The sequence below is a fragment of the Mizuhopecten yessoensis genome, unplaced genomic scaffold, assembly GCF_002113885.1.
Source record: "Mizuhopecten yessoensis strain PY_sf001 unplaced genomic scaffold, ASM211388v2 scaffold1539, whole genome shotgun sequence".
NCBI lineage: Eukaryota > Metazoa > Mollusca > Bivalvia > Pectinida > Pectinidae > Mizuhopecten > Mizuhopecten yessoensis.
This window is the reverse complement of record NW_018404097.1, coordinates 693,398-713,310: the sequence shown is the minus strand read 5'-3', so window position 1 is coordinate 713,310 and position 19,913 is coordinate 693,398. Positions and strand designations below refer to the sequence as shown.

Genomic DNA, 19,913 nt, shown 5'->3' with positions numbered 1-19,913 from the left:
CCCCCCCACCCCATGAAAATTTGTTTTTTTAGAACGTCTCAGGAGCCATTTCCCACGTCCTGATGTCTGTTTTCTCGTTTTAATCCGCAAGAAAAAAGTTCTATCTTTTATATATATATATATACCTATTTACGTGGATCCAGCGTAATTCTGAAGATTAACCGTCTGTATTGCTTTGTAAACCATACATACATACATTGTCTGGTTTTTACCTAATCTTGATAAATGCATTTGATACTTCTGCATTAGTGAACATGCAATTGGGTTTGTCTTTCTCATAATCTGATCCGAGTTAATTGGGAAGCGAGGTTACCCCCACTGTCACCTTTACTCAGTCTCCCACACAGTTTCGTCTTCTGTTTGTGCTTTGTGACTGGTTCCTTATAGTTGCTCCTGTTATTTGTTGGGCATTTCGAGAAGCGAGGTTGCCCCCACTATCATCGTCATGCCCAGCTTTGCAGTCTCCCACACCTTTTCGTCTTCTGGTTGTATAAACATTTTGTGGACATGGAAGAAAATTAAAGTTTAGTTTTATATACGTCCATTATAGAAGGTATCATTATGCGCAATCTGACAAAGTAAAAAAATACAAAGCACCGTGATTTTTTAAAATCTATACTTGTCAAAATCATGTGCAAGCCCGGGCTTATTGGCTTACATGGTAGCTACGCGCCTGCACAAGATGTCCATAAAATCAGACATTGGCAAATAACTGATATGGCCTATTCGGTTATGGGGAAAAGGAAAATTTTACCAGAGGATTTGGGGCAGGTTCTGACCCCATCCGAGTGTAAAATTTTCATATCGCGAATACATGCATAATGATAGGCACCTTTCCTCAAATATTTCTTACCCAGGAAATATTTCTTAAAGGAAATGTTGTAAATGCAACAATTAATGTCATAGCATTTCTTATTACATTAACAATCTCGTTACAACCTGTTAATCTCGTTCCACACATTTAAAACTAGGTCATTGATTTGTTAATGAGAGAAGCATTACATAAATTGTAGTTATTGTTGTTAATTGTTTGATTACCGAACTGACCGATTAACCGGTTACTCGGTCAGAAGATTTTTCGAGTAACCGGTTAGTAAATTTGTCTGGTTTGACAACCCTAATTTTAACATTATAGTGAACACGTTAAAATGACTTTTTTTCTTCAAATTTAACCCAATAGGCTTCTGTACCAGACATTTTCATTTGAAGTGTGGAACCTTTTTTATCCCCTCCCATGGGGAGTGGTGGTGGTGTAATGGGTGTTTGTTCCGTGCGTACATATTTATCACCTTTTTTCATCGCTCTATTGAATTCATATCTGAACATATGAACATTACCATTGTATAAAAAGTGTCCAGCCATGGTTCTAATGAATCGTCATAAATAAATAAATAAATTTAATCAGTTTAGGATAATTATTCAATATTTTCTTTTAATATCTCGCATTCAATAATATGTCTGTCATAACAACAAAAATGGTGTCAACTGTTTTTTAATATACAATTTAGCTTGAAAACTTAAATATGGTTTTCAATGCACTGCAAAAGAAGTGCGGGAGTATCTATCCTAGTTAATTCCCGAAGTATTTCATACACTGATATTACCTTTTTCATTAAAGAGTTCCAAATAGGGCCCCTTATGTATCAACAAACACATTCTTAGTTAAGTACGTTCTCAAATGTTTAAGAACGCCTTCGAGATACAACAACTTTAGAAATTCTCAGCTAAGTACGTACTTAGCTTAAGAATGGAAAGTTAAGAATTGAGAATTAAGAAGTTTCGAGATTCCGGGGCCAGGTGTAATAGTTAATCTTTTGTTTAACAACACACCTGATATGTTTACAGGTGTAATAGTTAATCATTTGTTTAACCACACACCTGGTAGGTTAACAGGTGTAATAGTTAATCATTTGTTTAACCACACACCTGGTAGGTTAACAGGGGAAATAGTTAATCTTTTGTTTAACCTCACACCTGATAGGTTAACAGGTGTAATAGTTAATCTTTTGTTTAACAACACACCTGATATGTTTACAGGGGTAATAGTTAATCTTTTGTTTAACCACACACCTGGTAGGTTAACAGGTGTAATAGTTAATCTTTTGTTTAACAACACTCCTGATATGTTTACAGGGGTAATAGTTAATCATTTGTTTAACCACACACCTGGTAGTTTAACAGGTGTAATAGTTAATCTTTTGTTTAACCACACACCTGGTAGGGGACAATACTCTGATGTGCTGTACCATACCGCCGAGCCTCTTGTCCTGCATTTAAATAGTTGGAGCCCAGATTTACCAAGGAGGCCACCTATGGAGGTAATAGAAATAGGTTTTTCAATGATTACCTTTCAGATAGGTAAAAGAAATAGGTTTTTCAATAATTACCTTATAGATATCTTATCTTTGCATTTTATATTTTGAAACATTACTAAAAAGTTTACCCAGTTACTTTTCTTGTTGTATGACGTGAACAGTGATATTTAGTGTGAAATTAACTCCCCTGAGGTCTGCAAACTCTTTAGAGGTCAAACATCAGGTCTACATATCAAACATTGTTCTGGTGATCACCCACCTGTGTTGACAAAAGTTCACAATCTATGTGCTGACCTTTCCCTGTGCTGATGATCACTCACCTGTGTTGACACAAGGTCACAGTCTATGTGTTGACCTTTCCCTGTCCTAATGGTCACTCACCTGTGATGACAAAAGGTCACAGTCTATGTGTTGACCTTTGCCTGTCCAAATAGTCACTCACCTGTGATGACAAAAGGTCACAGTCTTTGTGTTGACCTTTGCCTGTCCTAATGGTCACTCATCTGTGTTGACACAAGGTCACAGTCTATGTGTTGACCTTTGCCTGTCGAAATAGTCACTCACCTGTGATGACAAAAGGTCACAGTCTATGTGCTGACCTTTCCCTTTCCTAATGGTCACTCACCTGTGTTGACACAAGGTCACAGTCTATGTGTTGACCTTTGCCTGTCGAAATAGTCACTCACCTGTGATGACAAAAGGTCACAGTCTATGTGCTGACCTTTCCCATTCCTAATGGTCACTCACCTGTGTTGACACAAGGTCACAGTCTATGTGTTGACCTTTGCCCGTACGCTGTCTCTGTAGAATAGCAGCCATGATTGCCCCATGAGCATACAGTCCGGTAGATAGGTCTGTCATAGCCACGCCTACTTTACAGGGCTCTCCATCCTGTCAAAGATAACACATTACCTAGCTAGGCTGCACCTATTTTCATGTTCTTTGAGTGATACTGCTAAGTCATGTATTAAGCTGTATATTGCACAATTACAGCACAAAATTGATGTATAAACACTAAACAGTTGGCTTTAACTTAATGGTTGTTTTACATTGATCTATTCCATGAACACAGACAATGTAGGACCATTCTACATCATGTTAACAAGACATCGTTATTCAACGACATTTATTTTCTCTAGACATTACACAGATGTAGACATCCACTCACAAACTAACATGCACTCTTGATTGTATTCTGCAATGTCAGACAAAGACTTAAATGTGATATTACTTAAATACTGCAGAAGTGAAAATGCTCGGGTCTTTAGGGTTAAATAAATCAGCACAAATTATCCACATATGAATATATATAGTTTATGTAGATAATAGATGATAGAATATACAGGCTTCAGAACCATTAACATGCATTAGGCAGGTTTAGCATGTACATCCAATACCATGTAATGTAGTATAAACGCGACTCTGATTTGGGTATCGTATATTGTACATCCAATACCATGTACTGTAGAATAAAGGCGACTCTGATTTGGGTATCGTATATTGTACATCCAATACCATGTACTGTAATATAAAGGCGACTCTGATTTGGGTATCGTATACCATGTACTGTAGTATAAAGGCGACTCTGATTTGGGTATCGTATATTGTATATCCAATACCATGTACTGTAGTATAAAGGTGACTCTGATTTGGGTATCGTATATTGTACATCCAATACCATGTACTGTAGTATAAAGGTGACTCTGATTTGGGTATCGTATATTGTAGATCCAATACCATGTACTGTAATATAAAGGCGACTCTGATTTGGGGATCGTATACCATGTACTGTAGTATAAAGTCCACTCTGATTTGGGTATCGTATACCATGTACTGTAGTATAAAGGCGACTCGGATTTGGGTATCGTATACCATGTACTGTAGTATAAAGGCCACTCTGATTTGGGTATCGTATATTTGTGACTACAGTAACTACATCTTTCTACTTCCTTTTGTGCCCTTGACATCTACCACCTTATAAATTTCACGTGGAAGCATTAAGTCTGATACAGCCCATTAATGTTGATGGGCTGTTTAGATCAATCAGTAGAATGAGGTCAAAGAGGTCAGACAGATACTCTACCATCGGCCCTGTAATGTGAAGTAATCCTCCGAGTCCTGCGGCTATGATGTCATATCCTGCTCGCTGCTGATAGGGCCCCGTCTGACCATATCCTGTAAAACAACAGTTCTGTTCATAAAAGACATTACATTGAAAACATTTTTTTATATTCTGTCATTCTAAAACGATTTATTTTTCATGAAGGTTTCTGAAATACATGATATATTCACTAGAATTGTAAATTATTGCAATTATTAAAACATTTTTTCCAATTCTGTACGCTATTCCAAACATATTTTGAACCTGCTGAAGAAATAATTCTTGAAAATGGACCTATCAGAGCGGAAGATAGGTCACAAATGGGAAACTTGTTAGGGAGGGATTTTTAGAATGACTGGGAGACTAACCTGAAATAGAACAGTAGATGAGGCTTGGATGGGTGGCTGCCAACTGGCTGTATCCTAGACCCATCTTGTCCAGCTTCCCAGGAATGTAATTCTCTACCAGCACATCACACTGCCTCACCAACTACAACAGAACAGAAGTCACCAGTCTGAAAACATTGTTTCATTTCTTTCCTTTCCAAGTCTCACAAGCTAACAACAGAACAGATAAGAAGTCTCTCAACCTGAAAACATTGTTTCACTTTTTACAGATGTAGAGTAATAGGATAAATACCAGAAAACATTCTATGAAGAGCCTAATAACACATCAAGTTGAGGAGAGATCAGTAAGAAATGTAGTACAGTTCTACATACCTTCTGGACAATTTCTTGACCATCCTTCTGTTTAAGGTCAATAGCAATACTCTGAGGAAGAACAAATATGCCATACATTAGTGGTAACAGAGGTCCCATGGTAATATGTGAAGTAATTTGGTATTACTACTTGTCGTAAAAATCTACAGCATGTTGAATGAATAAATTTATAAAAGATATATTTCATTTCAAACCTGACTGAGCTTCCTTTAAAGATAAATGTATCTTTCTGTTACTGTAACACTATTTATGCTGGTACTGTATCTAGATGGGTATGACATGTCCAAATAGTAATGTTAGTATGGATGAAATACGTCGTCGGAGTTCCCGTTACACAAGCTGTTTAAATCATAACCTTTTTGTTCCTGTTGACAGAGAGGAAGTAAGCACTCTCTGATCCACAAAATGGTGGCCCCCAGGATCTGGTGTCATCACCGACCCCTAAAAACATGTGAAGGTCATGTATCAACAGTTAACATAAATACCAAACAGGTAAGGGAATCCGGGAAAAGTCTATGAGGAGGTTATTCTCCTTCTGTACAAGTATGTATTATATAATACTGTAAAATTGCTTCTCTTTCAAGTAATAATTATATTCACATCAATTCATGTTAATTCATACAACTTGAACAGTAAAGTGTGTCAGAAATATCCACAATCTTATGTAATACACAGTACTTACCAGGTCTCTCTACCTTGATAACATCAGCACCTAGATCAGCCAGGATCATAGTACAGTACGGTCCTGCCAGTACCCTGTAATACAAAGACACTCGTACATCAGATCAGTCAGGATCATAGTACAGTACAGCCCTGCCAGTACCCTGTAATACAAAGACACTCATACATCAGATCAGTCAGGATCATAGTACAGTATGGCCCTGCCAGTACCCTGTAATACAAAGACACTCATACATCAGATCAGTCAGGATCATAGTACAGTACGGCCCTGCCAGTACCCTGTAATACAAAGACACTCATACATCAGATCAGTCAGGATCATAGTACAGTACGGCCCTGCCAGTACCCTGTAATACAAAGACACTCATACATCAGATCAGTCAGGATCATAGTACAGTACGGCCCTGCCAGTACCCTGTAATACAAAGACACTCATACATCAGATCAGTCAGGATCATAGTACAGTACGGCCCTGCCAGTACCCTGTAATACAAAGACACTCATACATCAGATCAGTCAGGATCATAGTACAGTACGGCCCTGCCAGTACCCTGTAATACAAAGACACTCATACATCAGATCAGTCAGGATCATAGTACAGTACGGCCCTGCCAGTACCCTGTAATACAAAGACACTCATACATCAGATCAGTCAGGATCATAGTACAGTACGGCCCTGCCAGTACCCTGTAATACAAAGACACTCATACATCAGATCAGTCAGGATCATAGTACAGTACGGCCCTGCCAGTACCCTGTAATACAAAGACACTCATACATCAGATCAGTCAGGATCATAGTACAGTACGGCCCTGCCAGTACCCTGTAATACAAAGACACTCATACATCAGATCAGTCAGGATCATAGTACAGTACGGCCCTGCCAGTACCCTGTAATACAAAGACACTCATACATCAGATCAGTCAGGATCATAGTACAGTACGGCCCTGCCAGTACCCTGTAATACAAAGACACTCATACATCAGATCAGTCAGGATCATAGTACAGTACGGCCCTGCCAGTACCCTGTAATACAAAGACACTCATACATCAGATCAGTCAGGATCATAGTACAGTACGGCCCTGCCAGTACCCTGTAATACAAAGACACTCATACATCAGATCAGTCAGGATCATAGTACAGTACGGCCCTGCCAGTACCCTGTAATACAAAGACACTCATACATCAGATCAGTCAGGATCATAGTACAGTACGGCCCTGCCAGTACCCTGTAATACAAAGACACTCATACATCAGATCAGTCAGGATCATAGTACAGTACGGCCCTGCCAGTACCCTGTAATACAAAGACACTCATACATCAGATCAGTCAGGATCATAGTACAGTACGGCCCTGCCAGTACCCTGTAATACAAAGACACTCATACATCAGATCAGCCAGGATCATAGTACAGTACGGCCCTGCCAGTACCCTGTAATACAAAGACACTCATACATCAGATCAGTCAGGATCATAGTACAGTACGGCCCTGCCAGTACCCTGTAATACAAAGACACTCATACATCAGATCAGTCAGGATCATAGTACAGTACGGCCCTGCCAGTACCCTGTAATACAAAGACACTCATACATCAGATCAGTCAGGATCATAGTACAGTACGGCCCTGCCAGTACCCTGTAATACAAAGACACTCATACATCAGATCAGTCAGGATCATAGTACAGTACGGCCCTGCCAGTACCCTGTAATACAAAGACACTCATACATCAGATCAGTCAGGATCATAGTACAGTACGGCCCTGCCAGTACCCTGTAATACAAAGACACTCATACATCAGATCAGTCAGGATCATAGTACAGTACGGCCCTGCCAGTACCCTGTAATACAAAGACACTCGTACATCAGATCAGTCAGGATCATAGTACAGTACGGCCCTGCCAGTACCCTGTAATACAAAGACACTCATACATCAGATCAGTCAGGATCATAGTACAGTACGGCCCTGCCAGTACCCTGTAATACAAAGACACTCATACATCAGATCAGTCAGGATCATAGTACAGTACGGCCCTGCCAGTACCCTGTAATACAAAGACACTCATACATCAGATCAGTCAGGATCATAGTACAGTACGGCCCTGCCAGTACCCTGTAATACAAAGACACTCATACATCAGATCAGTCAGGATCATAGTACAGTACGGCCCTGCCAGTACCCTGTAATACAAAGACACTCATACATCAGATCAGTCAGGATCATAGTACAGTACGGCCCTGCCAGTACCCTGTAATACAAAGACACTCATACATCAGATCAGTCAGGATCATAGTACAGTACGGCCCTGCCAGTACCCTGTAATACAAAGACACTCATACATCAGATCAGTCAGGATCATAGTACAGTACGGCCCTGCCAGTACCCTGTAATACAAAGACACTCATACATCAGATCAGTCAGGATCATAGTACAGTACGGCCCTGCCAGTACCCTGTAATACAAAGACACTCATACATCAGATCAGTCAGGATCATAGTACAGTACGGCCCTGCCAGTACCCTGTAATACAAAGACACTCGTACATCAGATCAGTCAGGATCATAGTACAGTACGGCCCTGCCAGTACCCTGTAATACAAAGACACTCATACATCAGATCAGTCAGTATCATAGTACAGTACGGCCCTGCCAGTACCCTGTAATACAAAGACACTCATACATCAGATCAGTCAGGATCATAGTACAGTACGGCCCTGCCAGTACCCTGTAATACAAAGACACTCATACATCAGATCAGTCAGGATCATAGTACAGTACGGCCCTGCCAGTACCCTGTAATACAAAGACACTCATACATCAGATCAGTCAGGATCATAGTACAGTACGGCCCTGCCAGTACCCTGTAATACAAAGACACTCATACATCAGATCAGTCAGGATCATAGTACAGTACGGCCCTGCCAGTACCCTGTAATACAAAGACACTCATACATCAGATCAGTCAGGATCATAGTACAGTACGGCCCTGCCAGTACCCTGTAATACAAAGACACTCATACATCAGATCAGTCAGGATCATAGTACAGTACGGCCCTGCCAGTACCCTGTAATACAAAGACACTCATACATCAGATCAGTCAGGATCATAGTACAGTACGGCCCTGCCAGTACCCTGTAATACAAAGACACTCATACATCAGATCAGTCAGGATCATAGTACAGTACGGCCCTGCCAGTACCCTGTAATACAAAGACACTCATACATCAGATCAGTCAGGATCATAGTACAGTACGGCCCTGCCAGTACCCTGTAATACAAAGACACTCATACATCAGATCAGTCAGGATCATAGTACAGTACGGCCCTGCCAGTACCCTGTAATACAAAGACACTCATACATCAGATCAGTCAGGATCATAGTACAGTACGGCCCTGCCAGTACCCTGTAATACAAAGACACTCATACATCAGATCAGTCAGGATCATAGTACAGTACGGCCCTGCCAGTACCCTGTAATACAAAGACACTCGTACATCAGATCAGTCAGGATCATAGTACAGTACGGCCCTGCCAGTACCCTGTAATACAAAGACACTCATACATCAGATCAGTCAGTATCATAGTACAGTACGGCCCTGCCAGTACCCTGTAATACAAAGACACTCATACATCAGATCAGTCAGGATCATAGTACAGTACGGCCCTGCCAGTACCCTGTAATACAAAGACACTCATACATCAAATCAGTCAGTATCATAGTACAGTACGGTCCTGCCAGTACCCTGTTATACAAAGACACTCGTACATCAGATCAGACAGTATCATAGTACAGTACGGCCCTGCCAGCCTTGTAATACAAAGACACTCGTACATCAGATCAGTCAGGATCACAGTACAGTACAATCCCCCTAGTTCCCAGTAATACATGTACAAAGATACCCATATTGTGCATCAGTCAGGATCATAAGGTTCAATATAGATCAGTGACACCTGTACAGTGAATTTTATGTATTGAGGAACATGGGATGATGTCAAAATCATGTCATCCACTGACAAAGAAGATATCAGGAAATGGTGTCCAGGCCTGCAGATACATCTACAAGATATAAATAGCAATTATATTTCAGCTAGCTTAATGAGTTGTGGCTCTGTAACCAGCCCCTCCCTTCTTTTAAATAAAAAAAATGTCTAAATTACTAATTATAAGCCGAGGCACATTCATTTTCCACCAATATTCACTCAGATGAAATAACATCAGGAGACCTTAAAAAATCTTAACCCAATTCCCTCACCCCCACCTTTCAAATTTCTAGATTTGCCCTTGTTTTGACAATTATCATATAAGTTAACTAAACATACATTCATTACAATAGGGTTTATTTTTACCTTGTCAAGTCGAGAACTCGGATTCCATCCAGAGGCCCAATGGAGGAGTTTTGTTTTTGTACTGCAGCTTAAAAAGCAATAAAATTTTGAGTTTTTATTCTGAAAAGGGAAAATTGCTCTTAAAATTAAGAACCCTTAGCATTTGCTTCAAAATTGTTAATATAATTTGTATGGATTGCTTCCGAAACATTTTATTGATTGTTTTTATCATTCATTGGTCAGTTTAATTGTTTATTTCTGAAAATGGAAATAGGATACAAGAGAAAAATATTCAAAAACACAACTGATTTTTTTTAATTTACACTTTCCTTCTGGAAATTTAGCATTTCAAAGGAGATAACTATGAACCATTTAAATAACAAGTGAAATATCAAATGTTTTTTTTAACAAATGACAAGTTTAAGTCGCTAGATCTAATATGAAGCTAAGAAAAATTGTATCATTTTTGGAGATAAATAAATACTAATCATAAATTTTAATGAGATATTTTTAAGTTATAAAAAATGTGTTAATCTGAGATACCTTGTTAAGACAAAAAACAAGTTATAGAGTCTATATCTCTGTAAATTACATTTTAGCACCATATAAAACCAAAACTCAACTTCAAGAGTTTTTAAGATATACGTACATATCTACTATAAAAAATATTTTAAAATGAGAAAAATAATATAAAAATGCTATCTTCTTTAAGCTATAATTTAACCATTAAATGGCAAATTGGCACTGTGATTGAACCTCATGAATTATTTATCACTAAACCTATTGAAATTATTTATTCCATTTTACTTTTTATAATGGTACAATGAATGCTAGTTATTTCATTTATAAATTGAACTTCACTGTATTATATCGGCCACAATCAAAAATATAATCAAAACTGGACAGGATTGATCATCAAGACCCTACGGATGTGGCAAAACTGTACTGGGCTGATAGTAGGTGACCAAAGCTCCATTTGTTCGAGAGTTTGTCTAGAACTCAGAGGTCATGGCTTCAAATCCCAATCTGGGCATTTAGCTGGATAAAGCTTGTACCTACAGCTAGTGTTTGGGTATTGAAATGTTATTAGACCCATTTCATACATGCCAACTCTCCCTATTCAGGAGAGTGACTCTTGATTTTGGACCCTAAATTTGATATTTCCAACTAATGAAATTGCCAAACTATTCTTATATACTCGAAGATCTAATTATTTCATCTCAAAAGGTGTTATTTAAAGGGGTTCTTTTGTCCCTTGGGTCATATGCAGATATCTATTTATATTTTTAATTTTGAGTACATGGAATCTCCCCAATGAAAATTTCATGAGGTTTGCAAGTATGCCATTTGATTTTCTACTCCTATAGTGTTCTTATTGGTGCCTTAACTGAAGGAAGATATTGTAAAATATTTTGTCTAGCGGTTACAGATTGAATAAACACGCCAGAATTTTTTGAGAGAGGGAGTAGTGTATGGGAACTGGTTCAAAATTTACAGTTGGATCCTTTGGATTTTTTCCGATCATGATAAAGAAGTTTACACAACCATCCTTATCAGAAAGTGGGCGTTTCCCTCTTCACAACCACATGTACGGGATTAAATTATCTTCTTCCATTACAAGGATCAGAACTCCAAGGTAGGAGTGCAATTGACCCTTTGGCAACTCTTTGGTGTTTCGTGCAACTCAGAGGAGGTTGAGGTAAGTAAATATCCATTGTTTTCTATTTTAAACCATAGAAGGATACGCCATTTAAATAGTGTATATATTGGAAAAAAATCAACACAGTCTATATTGAATGTGAAATTCATTATTTACAGTGAAAAGGCCATTATATTTATCTGTTTATAATCATTTACTACAGCTGTTCAATGCTGAGGAAAAAGACTATACATCTTGCATCAGAATAACTTCAATAAGTCCGTGTCAGAATTAACCGAGAGGGACGTTAACGTGTCACACTGATAACACTACCGTTCACATTTGGAGAGTGTGTTGTAAAACTGCATTGGGGTCTTCGTTGTTTAAATTTGTTGCAAATACAAATTCGAACAAATGATCTGTTTATTAATGCTGCCATTGCCGAAACCTTCAGTCACGTAAACAAATGAGACTGATCTCCCTTTATAATCTTTCAGTCAATTGAACGTTTGTTTGCAACAAAAACAACATTAAAGCGCCTGTGGTAAGAAGACAACGTAACTCTAAAACATGGAAGCCGCACAAGCACGTGTTCAAAATGCTGTCACTGCCAGGAGCGAAGAGTTGGAGAAAGGACAGATCAGGAGTGTTGAGGTAAATGGTATTGTATTGATATGGCTCATTTCAATTTAGCTTGGTATGGTTTACACGTAGAGAGATTGTGACAATGATACTGCTGCCGTGACCTCTAAGAACACACCACAGGCCGCTTTCGTTTTTCGCTATCCAAACGGTTTGACCAGAGTTGTTCTTATGTAATAGGGCAAGGAAAAGTGATAAAGATAGTGCCGGCGCTGGGGCTCGAACCCGCGACCCATGGCTGTCCAGCCCGATGCTCTACCGCTGAGCTAAAGGGAAATTCCCTACAGCTGACGCTTGTAAGGCACCCTAATTAATACACATCTTTTACACTAATCCCCCCCCCTTTTTTTTTAAATATCAACCCAGGTTCTTTGACTCCCCGCCAAGGGTTCTCCTAACTTGAACGGGGAGTGTTAACGGCACCAGTTTGTAATAGGACGAGGAAAAGTAATAATGATAGTGCCGTTGCTGGGGCTCGAACCTGCGACCCTTGGCTCTCCAGCCTGGTGCTCTACCGCTAAACTAAAGGGAAATTCCCTACAGCTGACGCTTGCAAGGCAACCTAATCAATGCACTTGTATGAAATAAGGTCGGACCTAGTAAGCTGATGCTTCTCTCAAACGAGTTGCTAGGCCTGCATAAACAGTTGAAGGTCCGCCAGGATTTATACCGAAAATGTTTCATTTAAAAAAAGACAAACTGGTTGTTCCGCATAAATGAACACACCCAAGACTGGTGTGCCTGACACACGGACCTGTAATATAGAATCAGTGTACAAGTATCCGGTTTTTTGCCGTAAAAGAAAGCGACAGAGTTTGCGAAATGTGATAACATTGACTGATACTCCTGTAGCAGAACTAGACTGGGACTATCGACGGTGACCAGGTAGCTCAATTGGTAGATTATCCGTCTAGAGTTCGGAAGGTCCCGGGTTCGAACCCCGGTCTGGCTGTGCATTTTCCTCTCCTGTAACACTCCAACTTACAAGTCAATTTTCTTAAATCAGTCAGACAACTTGAACAACTTCTTCTAAAGAACCGAAATGCATATAGCCATAGACAAATTGTTGGAAAAATAACTACAAATGTTTCGTCAAGAAATGACTTCATCATATAGACCATAGGTCAAATTTGTTAAAAAGTTCAAATGTCTTCTGATGAAAAACCAAAATAGATTGATATTTGGTCAGATGCTTGCTGGAAAAAAGTGTAAACAGAAATCGCCTTGAACTCTTTTCAGGATCATAAGAGTAAGATTTAAATCTGTCAATTTATATTTGGCCAGTAGACTGGCTACCAGCCCCTAAGTTTTTATGAAGAATTTCTCAACTGCATTTTACTACTAGCTTATCTCCCCTTAGTTAGAACTGATCAGACATCCAAGTGATCAAAATTATTAGAGTTCATTTTTTTCTAAATAATACAATATTCTAGAGATGGGGGCCAGTAGCATACCAAGCATGGTGTTACAAAGTTTGTAACAAGAAATAACCTTGATTTATTTCGAAGATTACAGAGGTCAAAATATTTGAAACAGTAAAAACACTATTGAATATTACTTTTCTATAAGAACTAAAAAAACAACTAACAAAGAACAGAAAGGGCTAGAGTTATTATGCTGGGATGGAGTGCTACCATGTTTATGAAAGGAAATGGCCTTAACCACAAGATAAATATGTTAAACACTCGAACATAATTTTGTATCAACGATGGGTCTGAACCCCCTGGGGGCAGAGGGGCAAGGCCCTAAAGGGGAAACCTAGCAATTTCTTCGAAATCCTCCATTTACTATAGGAATGACAGGATTTGGACAATTACATATACATATAACCCCTGACTAACCATGTAATATACTACCAGCAACATCTGGCTATTATAACTTCAACTTTGCTAACATTTCCAGGTGAGCGATACAGGCCCTCTTATTAGGTTATTAGGTAAGCAACACGGGCCCATTTGGCCTCTTGTAATAGACATACTAATGGTCATATTGGCCGTGTGTTTATCTATCTGGCAACATTATCCACTTGCAAGGTCAGCAGAGTATATTTGACCTGTGGTTAGATCAATTTTTCACTGGTAATTCTATGCTGATATTTAAACACACTATATGTGTTTCAGGCCGAGATGTACAAATGTAACCTGAAGTGTGTGGAGAACCAGTCTTACTCGGTGGAGGACAAGGACCACTGTCTGGAACGCTGCTCCTCTAGAATGATGCAGATACAGAAATATGTACAGTCTGAAATGGAGGCCTACCAGGTATTCATATTTAAATACAGAAATATGTACAGTCTGAAATGGAGGCCTACCAAGTATTCATATCTAAGTTATGTGGGAGATACAGAAATATGTACAGTCTGAAATGGAGGCCTAGCAGGTATTAATATCTAAATACAGAAATAGGTACAGTCTGAAATGGAGGCCTACCAGGTTTTCATATCTAAATACAGAAATATGTACAGTCTGAAATAGAGGCCTACCAGGTATTAATATCTAAATACAGAAATATGTACAGTCTGAAATGGAGGCCTACCAGGTATTAATATCTAAGTTATGTGGGAGATACAGAAATATGTACAGTCTGAAATGGAGGCCTACCAGGTATTCATATCTAAATTATGTGGGAGATACAGAAATATGTACAGTCTGAAATGGAGGCCTACCAGGTATTCATATCTAAATTATGTGGGAGATACAGAAATATGTACAGTCTGAAATGGAGGCCTACCAGGTATTCATATCTAAATTATGTGGGAGATACAGAAATATGTACAGTCTGAAATGGAGGCCTACCAGGTATTCATATCTAAATTATGTGGGAGATACAGAAATATGTACAGTCTGAAATGGAGGCCTACCAGGTATTCATATCTAAATTATGTGGGAGATACAGAAATATGTACAGTCTGAAATGGAGGCCTACCAGGTATTCATATCTAAATTATGTGGGAGATACAGAAATATGTACAGTCTGAAATGGAGGCCTACCAGGTATTCATATCTAAATTATGTGGGAGATACAGAAATATGTACAGTCTGAAATGGAGGCCTACCAGGTATTCATATCTAAATTATGTGGGAGATACAGAAATATGTGTGCAGTCTGAAATGGAGGCCTACCAGGTATTAATATCTAAGTTATGTGGGAGATACAGAAATATTTAGTCTGAAATGGAGGCCTACCAGGATACAGAAATATGTACAGTCTGAAATGGAGGCCTACCAGGTATTCATATCTAAATTACGTGGGAGATACAGAAATATGTACAGTCTGAAATGGAGGCCTACCAGGTATTCATATCTAAATACAGAAATATGTACAGTCTGAAATGGAGGCCTACCAGGTATTCATATCTAAATACAGAAATATGTACAGTCTGAAATGGAGGCCTACCAGGTATTCATATCTAAATACAGAAATATGTACAGTCTGAAATGGAGGCCTACCAGGTATTCATATCTAAATACAGAAATATGTACAGTCTGAAATGGAGGCCTACCAGGTATTAATATCTAAGTTATGTGGGAGATACAGAAATATGTACAGTCTGAAATGGAGGCCTACCAGGTATTCATATCGTAAATTATGTGGGAGATACAGAAATATGTACTGTCTGAAATGGAGGCCTACCAGGTACTCATATCTAAGTTATGTGGGAGATATAGAAATATGTACAGTCTGAAATGGAGACCTACCAGGTACTCATATCTAAGTTATGTGGGAGATACAGAATATGTTGAATTAGAAATGGAGGCCTACTTAGTTGAAATGTTAGAGATACATATAAAGGTCTGGTCAGCAATAGAGATGGTTCAGTAATTACTTCACTAACAGTAACTTCCGTGGGAGAGGTTTTAAAACAGCATTAACAAATCTAGGTTCTTTTTTGTACAGCTGTGGCAGATTTGGTCGTTAGTTGCGCATGTCTCATTTTCATCTAGATCAGGCAAAAAAGATGGCCACAAGGCAGACATCTTGAATTTGACAACTGAAGTTTGTTGTTGCTTTTCTGTGAAAGTGCAGATCTATCTCAAATTTTGTCAATAGGTTTTTCCTGTTCTCTAGTTATACATATTTCATTTGAAAAAAAATGGTTTTGTCAGAAGGAAAAGACAGCTACCAGAAATCAGTAATATATCTTGTTCTTCTTTACAATTACTATTCTAGCCAATAGAAATTTTGACCAAAATAACCACAAAATGTATTTACTGTCACGTCTATCAACCCTACAGGTAAGACAAAAGATTGTAGGAGATGAAGCAAATAAAGATCATATAAAAAATTGTAATATCATCCTCAGAAAAAATATCGTACCTTTTGGTATGCAATTTATTTTTATTTTTTCTTGAAAATATTTTCCCTTTGCTTATATATATATAGAGCAGGAGTTCTGACTCAAACAGTGCATATTGATACTAAACGCCAATAAAAATGTTAGGGTAGGCACACAAATCTAGGTTAGGTAGGGTTAGCAAACAAGATTTTTTTTATTTGGCCTTACTAGCTACAGTGCAGGGCTATGGACTTTCATTAAACATGACTTTTATTTAGTAATTCCTAGAGTCTGAGTCTGAAATGGAGGCCTGCCAGGTATAAATATTTAAATACAGAAATATGTACAGTCTGAAATGGAGGCCTACCAGGTATTCATATCTAAATTATGTGGGAGATACAGAAATATGTACAGTCTGAAATGGAGGCCTACCAGGTATTCATATCTAAGTATGTGGGAGATACAGAAATATGTACAGTCTGAAATGGAGGCCTACCAGGTATTCATATCTAAGTATGTGGGAGATACAGAAATATGTACAGTCTGAAATGGAGGCCTACCAGGTATTCATATCTAAGTATGTGGGAGATACAGAAATATGTACAGTCTGAAATGGAGGCCTACCAGGTATTCATATCTAAGTATGTGGGAGATACAGAAATATGTACAGTCTGAAATGGAGGCCTACCAGGTATTCATATCTAAGTATGTGGGAGATACAGAAATATGTACAGTCTGAAATGGAGGCCTACCAGGTATTCATATCTAAGTATGTGGGAGATACAGAAATATGTACAGTCTGAAATGGAGGCCTACCAGGTATTCATATCGTAAATTATGTGGGAGATACAGAAATATGTACTGTCTGAAATGGAGGCCTACCAGGTACTCATATCTAAGTTATGTGGGAGATATAGAAATATGTACAGTCTGAAATGGAGACCTACCAGGTACTCATATCTAAGTTATGTGGGAGATACAGAATATGTTGAATTAGAAATGGAGGCCTACTTAGTTGAAATGTTAGAGATACATATAAAGGTCTGGTCAGCAATAGAGATGGTTCAGTAATTACTTCACTAACAGTAACTTCCGTGGGAGAGGTTTTAAAACAGCATTAACAAATCTAGGTTCTTTTTTGTACAGCTGTGGCAGATTTGGTCGTTAGTTGCGCATGTCTCATTTTCATCTAGATCAGGCAAAAAAGATGGCCACAAGGCAGACATCTTGAATTTGACAACTGAAGTTTGTTGTTGCTTTTCTGTGAAAGTGCAGATCTATCTCAAATTTTGTCAATAGGTTTTTCCTGTTCTCTAGTTATACATATTTCATTTGAAAAAAAATGGTTTTGTCAGAAGGAAAAGACAGCTACCAGAAATCAGTAATATATCTTGTTCTTCTTTACAATTACTATTCTAGCCAATAGAAATTTTGACCAAAATAACCACAAAATGTATTTACTGTCACGTCTATCAACCCTACAGGTAAGACAAAAGATTGTAGGAGATGAAGCAAATAAAGATCATATAAAAAATTGTAATATCATCCTCAGAAAAAATATCGTACCTTTTGGTATGCAATTTATTTTTATTTTTTCTTGAAAATATTTTCCCTTTGCTTATATATATATAGAGCAGGAGTTCTGACTCAAACAGTGCATATTGATACTAAACGCCAATAAAAATGTTAGGGTAGGCACACAAATCTAGGTTAGGTAGGGTTAGCAAACAAGATTTTTTTTATTTGGCCTTACTAGCTACAGTGCAGGGCTATGGACTTTCATTAACCATGACTTTTATTTAGTAATTCCTAGAGCCAGCTACTACAATGTACAAGGAACTGTGTCTGACCATAATAACTTCTTGATGTATTATTATTCCTAGAACCGACTACAGCGTTGTGCTATGGACTGTCAGGACAAAGCCCGGGACAAAATGCCAGCTTCACCAAAGGACGGAGTGGTGGACAAGATTCGAGGAGAACTAGAAAAGTGTATGATAAATTGTGCCGACTCCCACGTCGAACTAGTCGGACCAATGTTTAAACGTATGGGAAAATCTATAGCCAGCAACAAATACTCCTAACTCTTATCATCAGTGTCATCAAATCAATTACGTGTGGTTTTCTAGTTAAGCATATGTGTGACTGAGCAGTGTAAAATAGGACACAGGATGTTGATACCAAAGTTTCATGTTGATGAAACAGGATGAATTATCGGATTTACCACTACGAAAGAATGAAAGAGAATGAAATAAATATCGTACTTCACAAGGAAACTTATGTGTTCATCAGAAAATTTGCTTCTGAAGTATATTTGTGCATATTTATCTGTAAATTATGAAATATAGATTTTTTTTCTACTGTAAAACACCATTAAATGTTTTCAAAAAATTATGTTCCAACCTCAGATGAAGAGGTGTGTACTATGATCACTAAGGGATTATGTAACATTCTTGGGTATATACACTTTAATAAGTTTGTCATGTCACGGGGTGAAATCATTCAAATGTACTAAATAAAGTAGACGGCGATATACTTGGGAGCAGGCCACCTGTCTAATTTTGTTACAAATGCTATAGTGCGACTACCGGTAACTGAAATGGATATAATTAAGGAAAATATTTCTGTTTTGGCGACAGGTTATTAGGTGACAACTTCAGTTTTAGAACTTGTAATTTAAAACTTGTAATTTAAATAATTTAGACAACTTGTGTAACTATTTTTATCCATTATTCTGATCAGCAGACACAAATTCATTTGCAAAACATGATGGGTTTCAGTAAGAGTATTAGCCTGAAATTTGCACAAGCCATGCATGGTTAATTCTGTCCACATCTACTGTTGACAATGCGACACAATTGTATCCTGTTGGCTGGACCTATGTGTACTGTTGTCAACATCATGTAAACAAGTTTCATTCTATGGTCAGGTTATGAAGCTCACAATTGTTATTAAGCGGTTGTCCGTGTTTTCGAGTCTTATGTAATGAATATTGGTCCATGTGATGTGGGTACCAAATAATTACAATAAGTTCATTTCATTTTCCACGTTTTTTGTGTATGAACCTTTTTTTGTGTATGAACCTATCAAAATTGGACCATTAGTAAAATTTTGTATCGTAGAGATTGATTTACTCATTTTCTAGAGGATCATGATATTGTATTTGTGATTGTAAATATATCTTGGAGAAAAATAGAATAATTATATATC

General features: G+C 38.1%; 2 protein-coding genes across 2 annotated transcripts in view; one reads left to right on the top strand and one right to left on the bottom strand.

Annotated features, from left to right (window-relative positions):
* Window positions 1-12,354, bottom strand: part of LOC110464562 (succinate--hydroxymethylglutarate CoA-transferase-like) — a 25,057-nt gene extending 12,703 nt beyond the window's left edge. The window contains exons 1-9 of the mRNA XM_021519838.1: window positions 12,119-12,354; window positions 10,168-10,234; window positions 5,818-5,891; window positions 5,491-5,576; window positions 5,136-5,186; window positions 4,785-4,905; window positions 4,399-4,490; window positions 3,063-3,206; window positions 2,215-2,310 (exon numbers count right to left, since the gene is read on the bottom strand). Of these exons, the coding sequence (XP_021375513.1) occupies window positions 2,215-2,310; window positions 3,063-3,206; window positions 4,399-4,490; window positions 4,785-4,905; window positions 5,136-5,186; window positions 5,491-5,576; window positions 5,818-5,891; window positions 10,168-10,234; window positions 12,119-12,224 (837 nt within the window). The 5' untranslated portion in view covers window positions 12,225-12,354. The remainder of the gene's footprint in view (window positions 1-2,214; window positions 2,311-3,062; window positions 3,207-4,398; window positions 4,491-4,784; window positions 4,906-5,135; window positions 5,187-5,490; window positions 5,577-5,817; window positions 5,892-10,167; window positions 10,235-12,118) is intronic.
* LOC110464553 (protein FAM136A-like) lies at window positions 12,302-19,913 on the top strand. Its single transcript, XM_021519828.1, has 3 exons — window positions 12,302-12,439; window positions 14,548-14,688; window positions 18,587-19,913. Exons 1-3 carry the CDS (start codon window positions 12,356-12,358, stop codon window positions 18,785-18,787), a joined length of 426 nt encoding a protein of 141 aa, XP_021375503.1. The 5' UTR covers window positions 12,302-12,355; the 3' UTR covers window positions 18,788-19,913.